Consider the following 20,719-nt stretch of genomic DNA (forward strand, 5'->3'; position numbering starts at 1 on the left):
ACAGTTTCTTTAGCTAAGAAGCTTGCCTGAGCCTCACACTACTTAAGTCTTCGTGACATGCACAGTCATACGAAATCAATGATTCTCACAGGGTTTCTTTCATTTGCAGAACTGTAGAGGGGGAAAGCAGTTGAGTTAAGACAATCACACCAAATTTTCAATAAATATAAAAAATTTAGCAGGCCTATTTAAGATATATAAGCAGAGTAAAAATCAAATATTTTATAGAAATCATATTGTAAGGTATAGATTTGGGACTGAATGAGAAGTAGGCCTTTTTTTAAAAAGTGTAATTAATATGAGTCAAAGCAGTTCTCACAGGTGATTGTTAATTACATAAATGCTGTGTGAGCTTCAAAACAAAATGGTAGATTTCTTTTAAAAATATGTATTCGCCATTGCACTTTTAAATGGACAGCATTTTTATTTTCCATAAAATTCTCTGTAGTTGGTGCAGCCCCATAAAGCTATGTTCAAAACATATATTTGATTGCCTTCTCTCACACACAAAATTGACAGTGATTATGTCAGGCTATTGGTTCATTCGTAAGAAAAGTGCTGACATTTCAACCCGAAGAATATATCATTTAAAGTTTAAGGAAAAGCGAAATGTTATTTAGAAATTTTATGTTTGAGGCAGGTGTCTTGGCAGGTACAACTATTTGAAATAACTCTTTATATGGGAGTTGAAATAGACTCTTTTGGAATAACTGCATTCGCACAAAAGCCTTCGTTGTACTGAAAGGATGTCATAGTGTGTTAAGATAGTAAGTTCAAAGATTCAGTGAATACAGCCTTACTTCAGTTTTACTGTGCATAAAAAAACATGCTTGTGACTTCTGCTAGCAAGTGGGGGCATCTTCCCCAGGCACATACAGTCCTGAAAAATATATATTTGGTCTCAAACCTTTAACACAGAATTTACAGGCTGCATGAATAAGAATGTAACTTCTCTTGCTATAACCAGCAGTGTCACCACTATAATTAAGGTTGTCCCATTTTCCCCTTTAAATTCTTTATTAGAAGGTAGTGGGTGCAAACACATTTCTGTAGTGTTTTGATTGAAATGTAAAGCTTGAAGCTAAGGTCTATAATAGGGATAAAATTGGTATTTTGTGGAGAGTGGTCATAAGTTACCTAGCTATTATATTTTTAAAAGAATCAATTGCATATAGCAATTTTTTAAAACTGTGGTCTAAAAACTAGACATATAACTGCATCTTTTCCTCCTGAAGGATACCAAAGCACTTAATGCCTGATTTTGACTGGCCCTTGTGTAGCAAAAGGGGAGAGTCCCCAGAGCAGAGGCCAGCCACAGTGGTCATCGTTGCATTTGTAACCCACATGCCTTCTGGGTGTGGTGTCACATCTAGTGGCACTGAGACCAGTTAGAGTTAAATGAGTCTGCTCTACAGTCTTAGCTGAGAGCCAGTTAGCTTTTAGCTCATGCGGTAGAGGCTCATGCACTAAGCTCCAGAGGTCGCTGGTTCAATCCTGCTCACCGATGACAGGGGTCTGTTGGCATTACACACTCACTAGCAATACAAGCCAAGCCAGGATGGGCAGGGGGAAAATATCCCTTTTTACCGTACTCACACCACCCAGGGGAAGGGAGCTCAGGCTCCACCTCCTGCTTAAGGGGTGCAGTGGTATCCCCACATCACCTTCCCACTTGGGAGCTCCATAAAGAGCTGTGCCCCAAAGCAAAGGGTGTGCTACCACTAAACTGATTATACAAAGATCCACCAATGAAATACTGCCATCTCTGTGTCAAAATATGGCAGCTGTTTACTAGAGCACAGAATCCCTACACAGTATGTCAGAACAAGAAGTGAAAAATAATGTAATTTTTCTATGGGGATTTGAAATGTGTATTAATACCAACTTGAGAGCTGCACAAATTCCTCTGCAGAATAAAGGACACTAATGAATAGTTAGTTACGTAGATCTCCCAAGTAAATAACTTTGATTTAAAATATATATATATACATTCATTGTTCTAAAAGATGAAAAACTGACATTATTTTAGTGTGACAAAGAAACACAGCTTAAAGTAAACTGTTCAGGTCTACCGGGGGGTACGTGTAAAATTCTTTTTAAAACCAGCATTTTTCATGCTGTCCATCTGTTCCAACAAGTCAGTTCATTAATATACATACTTTAAAGGTACATCATTACCTCTGTGAGTCAGACGTGGTATATTATGATATAAGCATGCATGTGGATATGTAGTCCATCATGCATACTGAATATTTATTAAAGCAAATATAGGTAGTACACACTTGGAAAAAAATGCTATTGATTCACCAGTGAGTTCCAGCTGCTTTGTGCTGCTCTAGCAAAGCAAAGCAGCCATAAACTCAGTCTAACCATCTAGGCATATGGCTCCTTTGTGACCCCAGAGCATACTGATTAATCTAATACAAGACTGCAAAAATTATCCACTGTAATTCCAGGTATTCACATTTTCTGCAACATTAGCCCTTGGGCTGCAATTTTCCATCTTTGGGCTTTCCCTATTTTTTTTTTTAAGTTTGAGCAAAACATCTTGAGTCATTTTTGAGTCATAGGAGTGTAGGAAAAGACTATTATTATCATTATAAAGAAATTCTAAGCATATATTTTGGAAGAGGACTACAGAAAAAAATGATTGCATTTTGAAACTTGAAATTTTGCACAATCACACATTGAAGTGTTTGCATTGCTTAAATTGAATAGGGTTGGAGATGGAGATATTAATTATTATAAACAACTGAAAAAAACAATAGTTAATATACTCACTAGGCAACTGCTGAGTATTTGGGGAGTGGAAGAGGTTGTTTGTTTTTAAGTACCCTGTCTTCTCTGTGAGAGCACAGTGCACATTCTCCCTGCTTGATGTGACCTAAGGTAGCTGTTTTGCTTCTGGGACAAATTAATTTTAACTTCCCTCATGCATCTTATTGAAAGACACCTAAATCCTGCAAATGTGAAAACCAGCAATGTCACAGATAGGAGAAAATCATAGGCACTGAAAAAAATTCCCTGGATCCTCTGTTTTAGGTTTCATTTAATTCTGCCAGTTGTAAGCTTCATTTAGTTTAAAAAAAAAATCAAGCTTTTTCCTTTCCCGTATCCTAATCTAACCCTGAAAAATAGACCAATGTGTTGCTGTACTGTTTAATCTAACTTTGCAGAAAACTCTATCCAGCCAAATAGCAGTAGCAAAAGTGATAGTTCCCTCTGTCCCCACTTCAGTGATGAGTGAATTCTGTGCCCTTCCCACCCATTCACCCATTTTGAAACCTGCCTGAGACATGAAGTGGAGCATCTTCTACAACTGGGCACAGTAGAACCATTCTGGTCCATTACAGAGGGAAGGGCTTCTAATCCCATTATTTTTTCACCTGAAAGAAGTCCGGAGGATGGAGACCCATCCTCGATCTCAGGAAGCTAAACAAATTCATCAGAACACAATGATTCAGAATGGTTACATTAGCTACAACCATTTCAGCACTGGAACAAGGGGATTGATTTGCAGCCCTCGACCTGCAAGATGCATATTTTCACATTACTATACACCCTATGTACAGGAAAATTCTTCAGTTTGTACTGGGACAGGACCATTTCCGATGTACAGTACTACCCTTTGACCTCTCCACAAACCCACCGAGTGTTTTCCAAAGTCCTTACTGTGGCGGCAGCCCACCTTCGCATGCACGGGGTCATGATATACCCCTGCTTACATGACTGTCTGATCAAGGCTCGCACTCGGGCAGAAACCATTGCAGTCATGCACCAGACAATGTCGCTCTTCACCAGTCTCGGTCTACAAATAAACGCCCAAATGTCCACACTGACTCCAGTCCAGAAACTGGACTTCATCGGCATGCACCTAAATTATCTAGAAGCATCAGCATCATAACCTCTTCAGAGATTCACCACTCTAATGAACCTCATCAATACCTCAGTGCACAGCCCAAGGATATCGGCCAGGACCTGTGTTCAGCTACTAGGTCACGTGGCAGCGACCACATATGTGGTGAAACATGCCAGACTGCACATGCACAAGATGGTGTTCACACCATACAAACACAATTTGAACAAACTTCTGAGTATGCCAATGAAGGTCAAGGACTCACTACCATGGTGGACTCACCCGCACAATGTCTGCGCTGGTGTCCCTTTCCTTCAGCCTCCTCATGAATTGATAATCACAAGGGATGCCTCTCTACTGGGGTGGGGTGCCCACCTAGGAAAGCTCAGAGTACAGGGAAGAGGGTCTCCTTCTGAATCAACACTCCACATCAATGTACTGGAACTACGCGCAGTCTGCAATGCCTGTGCACATTTTATGCCTCTGATCTAAGATAAAAACATACAGATCATGACTGACAATGTTGCCTGCATGTTCCACATAAACAGGCAGGGAGGAGTGACTCCATAAAACTCTAGACATAGTGCATACAACACAACATCACCATATCAGACACCTACCTGCCAGGGTCTCAGAATGTCATGGCTGATGCGTTAAGTCGAAGGTTCTCGAATGACCACTAGTGGGAAATCAACATCTGCATTATCCAGAGCATATTTCAACTATGGGGGTTCCCCGCAATAGACCTATTTGCCACAAAACAAAACATCAAATGTACGGTTTTTTGCTCCAGAGCGGGTCTTTTGGGATTAGGATCCAGTGACGATGCATTTTTCATTCCATGGCACGCATCCCTCCTGTATGCTTTTCCTTCCACCCCATTGCTGTCCAGGGTTCTGCACAAGATCAGAATTGTGATCAAGCCAAAGTCATGCTGGTAGCACCAGCATGGCCCAGGCAAACCTGGTACCCATACCTGAAACAGATATCATCATGCCCCCCGCATCTCCTCCCACTTCTTCTGAATCTCCTCTCTCAAGACATGGACCAAACTCAGACTCTGCATCCAAACCTGAAGTCACTCCATCTCACAGCTTGGCTCCTCAATGGTTCCAGGGCAAGGAGATAACTTTATTCTGAGAACATTAAAGACATCCTGCTAAACAGCAGACGGCCCACTACATGGGCTACATACATGGAAGAGATTCCACACGCGGTGCCTAAACATACAAATCAAAGCCATCACCTCTACCATACCAGTGGTCCTGGACTACATGCTCTACCTTAAGAAATTTGGCCTTTCAATTAGTTCTCTGTGGGTGCATCTGGCAGCCATTACAACATTCCATGACAAAGTGGATGGCGTTTCAGTCTTTGCTCACCCAATTACCAAAGATTCCTCCAGGGAGTGTGCAACCTCTACCCAGAACCCCAACACCCCAGTGGGACCTGACTTGAGTGCTTTAATCTCTCACAACCGCCCCCATTCAAACCTCTGGCCACATGTTCTCTTCTACATCTTTCCATGAAGATGGCCTTCCTAGTTGCCATCACATTTGCGAGACGCATGGGAGAAATTGGTGCTCTTATGACTGGACCACCCTATATGGTTTTCTCAAAAACAAGGTCACTCTCAGACCTGACCCCAAATTTTTGCCTAAAGTCCATTCTTCCTTCCACATCAATCAGCCTATCCATCTTCCCACATTCTCCCCTAACCCTCACAAGGACAGGCAAGAAGCTATTTTCCACACCCTGGGCATTAGAAGGGTACTAGCCTTTTATCTTGAATGGACTAAATCGTTCAGGAAAACTCCTAAATTGTTCCTCTCCACCACGGACAGCTCCAAAGGCAAACCCATCTCTAAGCAGAGACTTTCCAGATGGATTTCATATTGCATTCAGCTCTGTTACTGACAATATGAACTGCAACCCCCCTCATGGGTTAGAACACACTCCACAAGAGCTGTAGCTACGTCGGTTGCCTTCCTGCACAATGTGCCTATTACTGACATATGCAACACAGCTACTTGGACATCTCCTTCCACATTCATTCAACACTACATCATTGATCAGGTCTCAGCCTCTGACACTTGGCTGGAACACACAGTCTTATCATCCATTCAGACCTAACTCCAAAGCCCCTCCTTTCCCCTGATCGGCACTGCTCTACAGTCACCTAAAATGGACCACTCACAGAGACTCCACTTGAAGAAGAAGAGAGGGTTACTCACCTTGTGCAATAACGGAGGTTCTTTGAGATGTGAGTCCTTGTGGGTGCTCCACTCTCCTCCCCTCTACTTCGGAATTCTAATTAATTCCTCTGCGGTAGAGAAGGAACTGGGGGGTGGGGGCGCACAGCACTGCACTAGTTAATTGCTGCTGCAGGCGTGAGATGAGGAGAGCGCATGTGCGGCCCAGCCAGGTACTGCTGTCAAAATTATCCAACTTAGGGTGACCAGATGTCCCGATTTTATAGGGACAGTCCTGATTTTTGGGTCTTTTTCTTATATAGGATCCTATTACCCCTCCCCCCCACCCCGTCCTGATTTTTCACACTTGCTGTCTGGTCACCCTAATCCGACTAGAGGCGCAGGGTGTACAGTCACCTAAAGTGAAGCACCCACATGGACTCACATCTGAAAGAACCTTATTGCACAAGGTGAGTAACCATCTCTTACCTACTGAATCTACAGTCTGCTCACAAATTTATTTCTATCAAACCTACTTCCAACATTCTAAACCACCAGAAGTTTCAAGCAGCTGCCATTTAAAGAAAGAAAATATTATTTTCCCAAATCATGTTACTGATCTGAAGTACAGGATGAACAATAGCCACATCTTGACCAGTGACAGATTTAAGGGCCCACGTTTAGTGAACCATCAATGTTAGTAATAAGGAAGTGGTAATCTCCCTTTCTAATGGGATACAGCAGTTTGGGCCTACCACTTGTTTACACTGAAGGTCCTTTACACCACCCTCCTAGTGTAAAGGGACCTTGAAGTGGGTGTCAGTGTAAAAGAATAAAGTTTACATTCAAGGAAATATATCTGACTACTTTCAAGAAATTATATGCAGAGCTGATTATGTAACTGTTGGACTGACTTTTTCTGCTGGAGAATGAAAAATTCAGATGTGTTGCCAGCTATGCTGAGGCATCCCAGGCCCCTTCATGCTTCCCCAGCATCCCTATTGTACCTCAGCTGTGTAGTAGCAAAATTATTTCTTTCTCTTTCTCAGATTTTATTAAACACTTAAGATACTCTAAAAGAATCTCATCTAATTTCTGGCCAGGAAATCATAATTAAATGTTATCTATGCCATCTTCATTCCACAATTGCTTCTCTCTCTTTTTGGGGAACCTTAAAGAAGTGACATTTTCAAAACTGGTCTAATTACACCAGAGGGGAAAAAACTGGTTCTGAAACTTGTATAGTCTTATCTGACCCCAAATGTTTTGCTTGTTCTATCAGTAGGATATAAAATGGTATTTTATGGCTTGTGCAGCATGCCTGTGTCCATATACCTTTATGCCATGCTGTTCAACATTACTATCTAAAACCAATGTCTTCAGCTTCACAAGCTGAGCACGTAACTGCCTGGTATTAATATTGTATGTTACTCTGTTGGGCAGAAATCTGGTTGCTCTGAAGCATATTGTCATGAAAAGAGAGATGAAGACAGGGCTGTTTCATTGTTGTGGTGATGGATAATTTGATCTGACCTGCAAATATTCAATATTTAAATTTTTTATAATTAGGGTTTATGTTCTCCCTAAGCTCTATGCTTGGAAATCAAAGTATGTGCTTGGTCTAGTGAAAAACACTTAACAGACCAACCACTTGTAATGGAATTCAATCAAAGTGCGAGCTGAGGGACTAGTAGCCTTTGACCAAGACTGACAAATTTCATTATCCTTGCTATGATAAATGAGCTAAGAAGTGTGAATGCATTTCTTACGTATTTAGAAATCTACTGCCAATACAGATTTTGATCCAGATTATGTTATTCAGGCCTTTGTTAGAGTAACACGGAGCCACTTTGTCACAGGGAGCTTGGGGAGAGATTGCCGTTCAGGAGGCCTGATCCCTGATGCGTGCACATGCTGCACTAGCCCTTAGGATGGAGAAGCCTGCTCCTTTCTGTGGGCCACAAGTGATGGGACTACAATTGTTTCTGATCCATGCAGAGGACACACAGGGAAGAGGCTCCACAAGCCCTTCCTGTATAACTGCACAAGAGCCAGGAACATTTTGGACCTTTATTTTCTTTTAATATCTAAGATAATCTATTCTCTTCCTGAAAGGAACTTCCATCCATCCAATAAATAAATAAATAAAATGTACCTATGTCTTTGTGGTCAGTTGCAATTATAACATCATTGCACTGAATAAAGCCGACAGTCCCCTTCTTTCCTGTCCACTTACCATTTAAGAGTCAATGCCAAGTAGTTTAATTAGGGTCCGCATTTCACTTACCTTAAAATAAGACGGTGGAGAATTCATGGATTCTATTAGAAAAAAAAATCTGTCAACAAGAAATATGAAAACTAATCCCTGTTGTCACTATTTTCAGTGGCAACCTCAATTCCAGTGTGAGCAAACCCTGCTGGATTTGTAAACCATAACATCTCTGCTGTCAGGGAAATGACAGAGAAATGCAACTCTCTTCTAAATGAAGAGCATCACAAATCCAGGTGCATGTAATTCCATTGTGCTATGTTTATGGTTGAGTGCTTTAAGGGTTTTCTTTCTGATTTTTTTTTTTCAGAATAAAATTTATGTAACCTATCATAAGATAGTATGGTTGTGCTACTTTTTGGCTTGTAAGAGCAATATTTTCTAAGTAGAGTAAGTGTGTCATCTAAATGTGTGCCCACAACTTTGCCTTCACAAATATTTATTTTGCAAAATACAGAGTTGTTCACACAAACAGTTTTAATATGCACAAACCACATAGAAAACTGAGAGCTAGATTTGGAAGAACAAATACGTTTGCACACAAATTTTATCTTTTCCAGGAGCAAATGATTGTGTTTTAAATGCAAAATGAGAGGCCATTAAAAAGAGTCCCTAAAAGTAATCTATTTTTATGTACTTATTACTGTTATCTCAACAGTGTCACATGTCTTTACACCATAATTTGCCTCACTGTATGCTAAACTCAAGATTAGATACTTACTGTGGTCTGTGAAGAGATATCTGTGAGACAATCTCTCTATTAACATGTAGTTCTTGCTAAGAAAAAAGGTTGAGAAACCCTTGTGTACCCAAAATTATAGGCAAAATATTACGGCTTTTTTGAAAAACTGAACTTAGAAGTAATGTGTTTTTTTATATTGTTACTATAGTATCAGTGGTATGAGTTTCTTTGACATAATTAGGTTATAAGATCTTGGGGGTAGGGGTCATCTTTTTGTTCGGTGTTTGAACAGTGCCTAGTAAGATGTGGTCCTAGTCCCTAACGAGGGCTCCTAGGAACTATGTTAATATAAATAATGAATAACAATAATAATCTGCTTTATTTCACAGAAATCTGTAAATATAACTCAAGATGGGATATCTGCCTTTTCACATGTAAATGTCCAAAAATATAGCAACTTGCTGTGATATATTGCATTGTGATATATAATGCATTTGAGCTCAAAGAAGAAGACCACTGATTGTCAGATATGGTACCTGTAATCTGGTGAAGGTCAAGCAAGACTTAAAAAAAAAAAGACATTAAAATTATGTCTATTCCCTGAAACACCTTGTCTTCTCATCATTCAGTCATGCCATCCAGTACATAAGTAGTAAAAAAAAGGGGGTACTCCCTGGCTGTGGACCTGACACTATAGTCTTCACTCAAGAAAAAAATAATATTAAAGTCAACAACCTTTTTTGCCTGATTGAGAATTTTAGGACTAGGCTATGTCTATCTAGGTCTAAATGGCCATGTATTCCTAACATTTACATGATAGTGCATTTCTACATACATATCTCTGCTTATATTAATGATCTGTTCTCCCCCGAAACAGGTGCATAGTTCCCATTACAAAGAACAAGAACTATAGTCATATAAATAGAATAGACCCCTAAGGTTAATGAGACGTTACTGCAGTGAAGTTTCCCAGAGAAAACAGAATAACCTTTAGACATTCATATAAACCCTGGAGAGATGACTTCGCTATATACATGTGTGTGTGAATGCAAGAGACATATTCTAATAGTATAAAGTGTTATTTTTTTTCTTTTTAATAATAATTTCATTCATGTGTGTAGGGCTAAGATTTTAAATCTCACACATTGTTTCTTTCTTTTTTCTTTACTATAGGATTGCACAGTATACGAAACAGAAAATAAAATTCTTCATGTGGTAAGTAATCCTATTGTTCCTGCTTTTAAACTATGTACAGCTATATACCTCTTCATTTGCAAGACTTACAGTACATTTTTTAATCTAGTGTAGGGAAATAAGGTTCCTTAGAATTTGGCAGTGGCAAATGGCAATGGATGACACTAGTCACTAGGAGCTAAGAGTTTTGTAGATTATAAAATCAAAAGGGATCGTTGTAATCATCTCATCTGACCTCCTGTGTAACCCAGGCCATAAGATTTCTCTAAATTTCTGTTTGAACTAGAGTGTATCTTTTATAAAAACATGCAATCTTGATTTTAAAATTTCCATTGGTGGATAATCCATTACAACCCTGGGTAAATTTGTTCCAATAGTTACTTACCTTCACTGTTAAAAATTTGTACCTTATTTCTAGTCTGCATTTGGCTAGCTTCAGCTTCCCAGAAATTGGATCTTGTTATATTTTTGACTGTTGGACTGAAGAGCCCTCTGTTATCAAATTTATATTCCCATATAGATCCTTACAGTCTGTGACCATCTCACCCATTAATTTTCTCTTTGTTAAATTAGACAGATTGAGCTCCTTAAGACTATCACTGAGAGGTATGTTTTCCAGTGCTTTAATCATTCTTGTGGCTTTTCTCTGAACTGTCTTTTTCACCATCATCTTCCTCTGCAGTATGGGCCATGGGTCACTTGCAGTTTTAAATTAGTGTAAGTGGTAGACTCTCTGTAACTTGAAGTCTTTAAATCATGATGTGAGGTCTTCAGTTACTTAGCCAGAAGTTAAGGGTCTATTACAGGAGTGGTTGGGCGTAGTTGTGTGGCCTGCAGTGTGCAAGAGGTCAAACTAAGGTCAGAAGGCACCATCATGACTATCTAAAATCTATGTGTGTCCAATTTATCAACATCCTTCTTGAATTGTGGATGCCAAAACTATGGACACAGTATTCCAGTAACAGTTGCACCAGTGCCAAATACAGAGGTAATATAACCTCTCCGCTTCTACTTGATATTCCCCTATTTATGCATCTAAGAATCACATTAGTCTTTTTGGCCACAGCTCATGTTCAGCTGATTATCCACCAGGACCCTGAAATCCTTTTCAGAGTCACTGCTTCCCAGTGTAGACTCCCCCTTCCCATAAATATGGCTGCCATTCTTTGTTCCTAGCTGTGTGACTTTACATTTGCCTGCATTAAAATGTGTATTGTTTGCTTGTGCCCAGCATCCAGATTGCTCTTTAACAGTGATGTCATCTTCACTATTTACCACTCCCCCAATCTTTGTCATCTCCACACTTTATCAGTAATGATGTAATGTTTTCTTCCAGATAATTGATAAAAAAAAAGTTATAGGATAGGGCCAAGAACTGATCCCTGTGGGACCCACCAGAAACACTCGATGATGATTTGCTATTTACAGTTACATTTTGAGACTTAATAGTTAACCACTATTTAATCCATTTAATGTGTCACACTGATTTTTGTATCATTCTATTTTCTTTATCAAACTGTCATGATACCAAGTCAAATGACTTACAAAACTCTAAGTGTATTACATCAACAGTATTACCTTTATCAGCAAAATTTGTAACCTTATAAAAAAAAAGACAGTTTGACAAGGTCTGTTTTCCATAAACCCATGTTGATTGGCATTAATTACATTATCTTCTTTGAATTCTTTATTAATTGAGTCATGTAACAGCCATTCCCATATTTTGCCTGGGACCTATGTCAGGCTGATGGGTCTATAATTATCCAGCTTTTTCCAGTTATCCTTTTTAAATATTGGCACACATTAGTTTTCTTCCAGTCCTCTGGAACTTTCCCAGTGTTCCAAGACTTATTGAAAAGCAACGCTGATGGTCCACAGAATTTTGTGGCCAGTTCTTTTAAAACTCTCAGATTCAAGTTATTCAGACCTGCTGATTTAAAGATGTCTAGCTTCAGTGAGTGCTGTGTATCACCCTCTGCAGTGACTGTTGAAAAGGAAAGTATTTTATCCACAATATATGATATGAATATATCATCTGACTTTTTCCCAAATACAGAACAGAAATATTTATTGAACAGTTCTGCCTTTTCTGCATTACTATTGACAGTTCTACCATTTCATTTAATAATGGACCAGCAGCATTCCTATGGTTCTTAACTCTGCTGGCCATAGGTTTCTCTTTGGGTCGTTTTGCTTCCATTGTCAACTTTCTACTATTCCTAGCTTCTGATTTATATTAATCACTATCTACTTCTTCTTTCTTCCATTTGTTATATTTAAAAAAAATTATTAGCTGCTTTCACTTCCCCTGTAAGCCAGATTTGTTGGGTTTTTTAATCAGTGTGGCCTTCTTTCTCAGTTATGGGATCATGCCTGTTTGGGCCCCTAGTAAAATGTTCTGAGACAGTTCCCAATTACCATTCACATTTTTTGGTTTAAATTCCTTCTCTCAACTGATCTGCTTATAATTGTTTTCAGTTTTATGAACTGACCATTTTAAAGCACCAAGTATATATATTATGGTTTGGACTTTATTCTGTTTGCACATTACAAGTGTAATCAAGTCACAACCACTGGTACATAAACTGCCACTAATTTTTAGTTTTGTGATCAATTCCTCTTTATCTGTCAAGATGAGATCTAATGTAAAAGTCCTCCATGTTGGGTACAACACTTTTTGAGTTAGAAAATTGTCATTTATAAATTTCTGGAATTCATACTGGCAGCATGAGATTTACAGCATATGTCACTCAGATTGAAGTCTATGGTAGTGCAGCTTTTTTTCCTACCCCCATAATAAACAGATGCTTTAGAGATAGGTCATCTTATTCTCTAGTGTGATTTAGTGGTATGTAGCAGACACCAACTAACACTCCATCTTGTAATGTATCAGTTAAAAGATTGATCCATAAGCATTCAGCGTCATTTGCTTCCAAGTTGTCAGGAACTTGGAAACAGGTAATGCAATTTTTGACATAGAGTGCTATTCCCCCTCCTCTTTTGCCCACTCTTTTCACCCTCCCCTTTTGTTGTTAGTTTTATGTCTTCATAACTAATCTAGCAAGCCTGTCTCCATGAAGATTGGTTGCCCTGCTACTGAGATGGAAGCCATTCAAAATTTTCTCTTCCCACAGAAGGTGGACTAATGTTCCACAAAACCAAAATCCTCCACCTGACACTGGTTACCTCACCAGTGGTTCACTCCCAGAATCTTCTTTCTTTCTTCACTCCCAGGACAGGAATTATCTCCAAGAAGATCACTTGGACGTTCTTCTTCAGCACCATTCCAAGTTCCCTTAAAGTCATCTGTAATCTGTGAGGTATTCTGTGAAGCAGCATCATTAGTATCCATATTCACCATCACCAGTAGATTCTTACCTCCCCACACACTTCAGAAGGCTGTCCAATCTTAGTCATGTCTTGTGTCTTGGCTCCAGGAAGACAGCGCATTGTTCTGTTGTCTGCCTGTCTTTTGCAGAATGTTTTCCCTTTCTTCTTGATATAGAATCTCCAACCAGTATTGTCTGTATTCTTGAATGGTTGGATATCTCTTTGTGGACATGCTTGATTTTTCCTGTGGGTTGGATTTACTAGTCATCCACAGGTGTGTGATGCACATCTTTCTGTTCCAGTCAAACAGCTGGATTGTCAGAGATAACTTCTGTAGTTTCCGCACTGAGGACATAGTAAGGATTGGAAACTTCTGGCTGTTTGGAATTCCTCCTGGTTTTTTTCACTTAGTTGTCACAGTCTGCCCATTCTTGTCTGTCTCCAGCCATGTAGAATGGTTTAAATGTTCTATTTTAAAGGGCTGGAAATAATCAACAGTGTTTACTTGATTTTTTTAAAACAATCCAGAAAATAACAAGGTAATACCATTTATATAACATTTTTGATACTAGAAGCTCTCAGAACATTTTTATATAACTTAATGACCTCAGCATGCAAATGCATATTTTCTTGTTAATTTTATATTTTTTAATACAAAAGCATACATGGAAACAAATTAAAAATAATTAGAGCTGGCTAGATTAGTTAGGAGCAGATAAGAATCAGACTGAACAATTTCCTATTCTTTGAAGCAAATCAAACCCAAACCTTTAGATGTTTCAAAAAGTTTGATCCTAGAACTAATCACCAATACTTAATTTTTGGTGTCAAATCCATTTAGAAGTATCACACAGCACTGTAGGCTAGTGCACTCTGGGGCTTCTGAGCATAGGAGATTTAAACATAGTGTCATGGAAGCACAGAAGATAATCTGTCAAATCTGGCACTTTACCTGTTGATACCTTCCCAATTAGCAAGTAGAATGCCCCATAGGTTCTACCCAAACAAGTTTAATGGCTGGAGAGGCATGGTGGGAAGAGACATACAACCTGTGTGAAAGTCTGCTGATTAAAGAGAGTACATCATCTCCCCTAAAGATGCATGATGCTCTAGGGGACAAGGGTGCATGCTCTCTCTTTCCTCAAGATAAAGGAAGAGGAGAAGTTGTGCTGGCACAGAAAAAAAGTTGCATCCTATGGATTAGGGGACATTTTCAGAGGATTTGAAGGCTTTGGTATGCTTTTGAGAGGCTCTAACCAAAAGGCCTGATTTTTTTTATCCTCTTTCACGTACACTACTTCCAACCAGAATTAAAATATGTAGTAAACCACTGATAGACAGTTAGATTCAGAAATTCTGCAATGACTTCTTAGAAATGAGCTTACCCTTGCAAACCTGTTTCTGGAGGGGGACTTTTAAGAGGACCTGAAGTCTTCTCGAGTTTGAAATGTGTCTCTCTCTTTGCCTGCAATTTGCAATTCCAGCTTCAGGTGCCTTCCAAATATGCTTATTCAGCAGAAATATTGCATTTGCTGCTTTTGTCACTCCTCAGATGGATGGTTGGGCATGTAGAAAAGAATGTAGAGAAGGCTGCTACTTTGTAACCACAGTTCAGTGTTTACACAGATTATATAATATCTGCTGCATTTCCACCACCTAGGACTAATTTTCCACAGGTTTTATATTTCTTGGTTAGAGTATTGGTCAATCATGTGTAAATCCAATCTTCTGTCTTCTACCAGTGATCAGTCCCTGATAAATTGGAGTAAGACAAAACAAAAAAGCCACATAATACTCCAAGGCAATTGTGCAGTGCTGTACAATGGTCAAAGGAATTAGCTTTTGCGTTGAAATCTGAAATCTGATTTACCTTTTTTTAGTTTGCATAATTACAGTTATTATAATGGGGTGGAAACACCATTATAGTTAAAGGTTAAGATGAACTTGCTGTTTAACAGCAGATTTTTCTGAGTATTCTAAATTCATGTGCTTCCTTCTATTGTCTTGAAAATTGCAGTGCACTAGAGGGTCTGGAGTAAGATTAGTGGTCCAAATGTGGGGTTGTTTGAGCATGGACTTCCTGAGATACAGCCCACGCTCCCCCTCCCCCAAAAATCACCGGAGCTAAATCCTAGAATGCAAATCTGTGGAATACAACACAAACAATGGCACGGTCTCTTAGGGTATGTCTACACTGCAATGTAAGCCCAGGGCAAGTAGAATTTGAGTTAGCAGATCCTGCGTTTGTTAACCTATGGCATGAACATCTACACTCATTTGTAAATCCAGGTTAGGAATTTTTAAACCCTGGTTCCCAATCTGAGGCTCCAGCATCTACACTGCATTATGAGGGCCTGAGTCCGTCTACCCATATCCCAGACTTCCTTTCACTCTCCTAAAACATGGTTGCTCTAGCCCTTTGTTCATGGTGCAGTGTGGGAAAACTTGACTGTCCACCAAACTTGACTGCTCAGAGGACAAAGAAAGTCGGTCCATGGGATACTTTTGGCCGACTCCCAGAGCACAGGTTCAGTGTGTTGGGAGTGAAGACACATTTAGGACTGACAGAAGCCTGCTGTGGATTTTAAGAGACTGTTATGATAACATTTAATAGTGTAAGCATAAGTAGAACTGTGTATGTGTAAAAATTGCAGAATAATCATGTTTAGTGTTGCACATGTGTAAAAATTTTTACAGTAATCATGTTTGAGAGAACAAGAAAAGATAAAGTAACTAAAAAGCTAGAAAAGACTGGTTTGAACTAATTCTAAACCTGTACTGACAGGGGAGGAGAGTTAACATGTAAATAAGACTAATATATATGAGTAAGAAAAGATAACAAAAAGTTATAAATAAGTTTGCGTAACAAACGGAGGTTGAAGCTATTTTGTCCAGTGCTGGAGGTGAATGTGATGAGACCATCCTGATAAGTTTCCCACTTGTGAGTAATTGATCACTACTCAATGAGTGTTTTGCTTTAATAAATATTTGTTAGATCCATCGGCTGAGTAAGTGAACCTCAATCCAACATTCTGGCAAGCCAGGAAGTTTGCAGATTGGGCTGACAGCCAATATTCCAGGGACCATTACCTAAGAATATTGAGAGGTTTAAGGCATTTTTAAGAGACAATGGAGTCACTGGGGAGCTATGTAGATACTTATCTACATAATGTGGGTCCTCTTAAGGTGTTGGACATCCTAGGAAGCTGGAATCCACTTGCGGTGGTGGCTTAACTGCTGGAAAGCAACTTTCTTGGCTAAGGAAAGGGTAAAAGCTGTGGTTGTTCAGGGTTTGATAGTAGCAGCCGGAGCTTTTGTGGAACAAATGAAGCACTGAAACTAGAATGTAAAATATAAAACTGAACTCAAGGATGTGCAGGAGGGTGAGATACAAGAACTGAGAGACAAGGTCACTGAGCTACGAGCACAGTGCGTTAGGTATTCTGAGGCATTGATTGAGAAAGCTCAGGAATGTGAACCTCTCAAGGAGCAGTATGGTGTTCTGCAAGCACAGCTAGAAGCAGTACAATTGGAGAATACAGATCTGACAAGCACTCTTAATCAGACAGTGACACTTTTGGAAAGAGAAGCATTAATATTGTCTGATGAAACTCTACCTCCTTATAATCCATTTTTTCCTTCCTTGAGCAATCTGGACTCTAAAGCTGCCCCTATGGAGCTTATAATCATGTCCACAGTCCAAAACAATCAGAGTGATACGCATACAGAGATGAAAGTTAAAAACCTTTCACCAGAAGAGATATCAACCAAAATGAAAGAAATAGGTCCTTGTCCCAGGAGCAGGGACACAGAGGAAGTGTTAAAGTGGCTTATGAAAACTAGAGAGCAGGTTGTATTTTGTGAACTGACTAGAAGGGATTGGGAGAGAATTTTGCAGAAGGGAATTGGCTCTGGGGTTTAGCTGCATATTCCACAGGGTTATATGGGTCAGGGACAGTGGCAGTCCCTGTGTTATAGGTTATCTAAGTTTTATTTGGGTCTGACACAGCAATCACCAGCATCAGTGCTGTTAAGCAGAAGCATAAGGAGCCCCCTGCAGAATATGAAGAGTGACTTTTTCTTGCTTATTCTCTGGTCACGAATAATCCTGCCCAGGATGATTGAGGCTCCCCAGAGCTTGTTATAGATGGGCTACTTCCAGAGGGGAGAGAGGCAGTTAAAACGGTGTTTGATATGGGTCGTCCTAATGTTCATACGTTGATTGAAAAAGCAGAATGTGATTTTCACCATGCCCTGGAGGATAAGAATAAGGACCCAGTGGATGAGGCTAAAGCATTCAGGGTTGAAAGTGGCCAGGAACCCAATTCTAAGGATAGTGCAGGAACCCCTGGGTATCTTGCAGAGGGCGTGGCCGAGGGAAAGGAGGAGGCCATGAGTGCACAATGGATTCTCAGAGGTGTGATGAGTAGAGTGACCAGATGTTCCGTTTTTAAAGGGACAGTCCCTTATTTAACCCCTCCTGCAAGTATCCTGACTTTTTTTTTAAAATGGGCAAATTGTCCCGTATTTTTTGTCTCCCCACCACCAGTACTGGCAGGTCTTGCTGCTGGCTGGATCCCTGCTCACCAGCCTCCCACCCAAGAGTGGTGAGTGCGGGGGTCCAGTGGTCGACGATGGGGGTGGGTGTGCAAGGTTGTTGGTGGGGCAAAGCTGCAGCGCATGGGGCCAGCCGCTCCCTCCTGCTGGTCCGTCAGTGCAGCCCCTGCTGTGTGCCGGATGTTGGCCAGCAGGGCCTCGCCTCCTGTCCTGTTTCCGGCTGGCACTGGCTGCGTGCTGCAGGGCTGATGAGTGCGGGCAGGGGCCAGGCAGCAGCCGGTTACATATAGCCTGTGCTGTCCACCCATCGGCCTTTTACATGCTCCCCCTCTCGCTGTCCTCTCCCTGCTTTGCCCCTTCACCCCCCAGGCGCCACTGGTCCTCCATACCCCCTCCCCCGGTGGGACGTGTCCCGATCCCAGCACTGTGTGGAGAACCAGCCACTGCTCGGAGCGCTCAACTCACCAACAGCATGGCCAGCAGGCTCCTTCCTTCCCCCACTGCCGCTGGCTGAGATGGCGCCCGGGGAAAGCCCAAGAACCTCTGGCCCGGTGCACTGGCCAGGAGAAGCCGAGCCCTGCATGTGCCAAAGCCCTGCACAGCACTGGAACGGGGAAGCCTCTCTGCCCCTCAGCTGAGCTCTGGAGTGGTGGGGAAATGATTTCCAACCTATTTGCTCCCCAACCCTGCAAGCTCCACAGCAGGCCCCCGGGCAGGGGCTTAGCACCCTCTTCACACACACTCCCCTCCCCCCACCCTGTGTCCTGCTGCCAGGGAGAACAGGGCGGCTCTGTCCCTTAGGCACCCTCCCCTGCTGAGCCACCTCTCTGGTGGGGTTCACTGAAGCTCCTGCAGTCAGGTTCCCTGGGACCTGGTGCACAATGTATCCTTAGGGCTTAATCCCTTCCTGCCTGCCCTGTAGCTGGGGGACAGGAGGCAGCTGGGTTATGTCAGTGGCCAGCAGCAGCCTGGAGGTGTTAGCTGGCTTTCGACACTGTGTGGGCAGGAAGGGACAAGCTGCTTCCAGCCACAGGGAAGGAGTGGGGGAAAGAGATGAGCTCTGCAAAGACATGGGCCAGGTCATCCGTTCCCCTTCATTCCTGTAGCTCCCATCCCTTCCCTCCCACACAGTGCCGAAAGGCCGCTGCTGGCCACATTCTGTGTGAACCCTGGCAGAAAACGGAATGACCCCGTGTGCACGTGTCCCTCCCCCCAACATGTTGCATCGAGAAGACACAGTGCCAGATACCAGGAACATGAGAGAGGTGTATGGGAATGTGTGTGTGTGTCTCCTCTCCCCGTGTGAACCCTAAAGCCTTAAAGATAAGAAGGTAAATAAAAAGAATCCAACTACACAGTATTTCTTTTTAACAGGGGCTCAGTCAACTTGATGTTAATTTGAACGTTTGCACTGCGTAGTTCTGACTGATTGTCGTTGAACTCGCTTGAATATGAGTAATTTTACCAGATATCCCGTATTCAGCATAGGGAAATATGGTCATCCTAGTAATGAGGATCTGGAGGAGGAGGTTGCAGAGGCTTCAGGACCTGACCTTGGGGAGGGGAGCAGTCCAACAGCTAGAACCACTTCCTCCATTCCCCAATAGAGATAGTGAGCCTCCTTCCACTCATCCAGGATTATCTTGGATGAGTGGGGATACCCCAATGTGTCATCAGTTATAGGAAATGTTCCTAAGCAAATTTGCTTGATAGTGGGATGTCTGTCTCTGTAACATCTAGAATTCAGGCAGGGGATGTCACACACCAGTATATTACCATGGCTGAAGTGATGGGGCAGTGTCTACACTGCAAAACAATAGGGCTTGAACCGTGGGTTCTGGTTTGTCTCAGACTCAGACCCTCCACCCCCGTGGGGTCCTGGAACCCCGGGTCAGCACAATTTGTTTATAGATGAAATTGGGGCTAGTTTAAGCCTGAGTTCAAACCCTGAGCTTATACTGCAGTGTAGGCATAGACTTAATTGTTCCTCTTGTCTACTTATTCTGGCAACTGAATTGAACCACTTCCAGTGGCAATTGCCAGCTCAAGACAGAAGGGGAAAGACAGTGTGAGGGGACAGAGCAGAACCAGTAGGAGGAAGAGGTATGTGGAAGAAGCCCATTTTAGCCAGTATGACTGGGGTGATATGACAGAGTGCAGCTCAGGTGAGAGGGAGGTGGGAGAGACAATGTGTGGGGGCATATAACACAGCCAAGACAGAATTTGAAAGCTTGTAGAGGGAGTATGTAGAAACTGAGCTTACTGTGCAGGCAGGGAAGGAATTTGGAGGACTGAGGGTATGTCTACACCCAGACGCTAGTTCGGCGACTGGCAATCGAAGTTCTGGGTTCGACTTATCGCGTCTTGTCTGGACGCGATAAGTCGAACCAGGAAGTGCTCGCCGTCGACTGCGGTACTCCAGCTAGACGAGAGGAGTACCGCGGAGTCGACGGGGGAGCCTGCCTGCCGCGTGTGGACCGAGGTAAATTCGAACTAAGGTACTTCAAACTTCAGCTACATTATTCACGTAGCTGAAGTTGCGTACCTTAGTTCGATTTGGGGGTTTAGTGTAGACCAAGCCTCAGATCTAAGGGGGAGTGGGAGGACCCTATCCTTACAGGGAGAATTCAAACGCTTCC

At 41.6% G+C, this 20,719-nt stretch overlaps 1 protein-coding gene across 4 annotated transcripts in view; it reads left to right on the top strand.

Moving 5' to 3' along the window:
- Positions 1-20,719, top strand: part of LOC112103386 (connector enhancer of kinase suppressor of ras 2-like) — a 526,129-nt gene that overhangs the window by 199,878 nt on the left and 305,532 nt on the right. For all 4 annotated transcript variants that reach the window (XM_026652993.1, XM_026652992.1, XM_026652995.1 and 1 more), the window contains exon 5: positions 10,173-10,214. In XM_026652993.1, the coding sequence (XP_026508778.1) occupies positions 10,173-10,214 (42 nt within the window). The remainder of the gene's footprint in view (positions 1-10,172; positions 10,215-20,719) is intronic.

This window comes from Terrapene carolina, unplaced genomic scaffold (assembly GCF_002925995.2).
Source record: "Terrapene carolina triunguis isolate 2854851 unplaced genomic scaffold, T_m_triunguis-2.0 Scaffold131, whole genome shotgun sequence".
In the NCBI taxonomy this organism is placed as follows: Eukaryota; Metazoa; Chordata; order Testudines; family Emydidae; genus Terrapene; species Terrapene triunguis.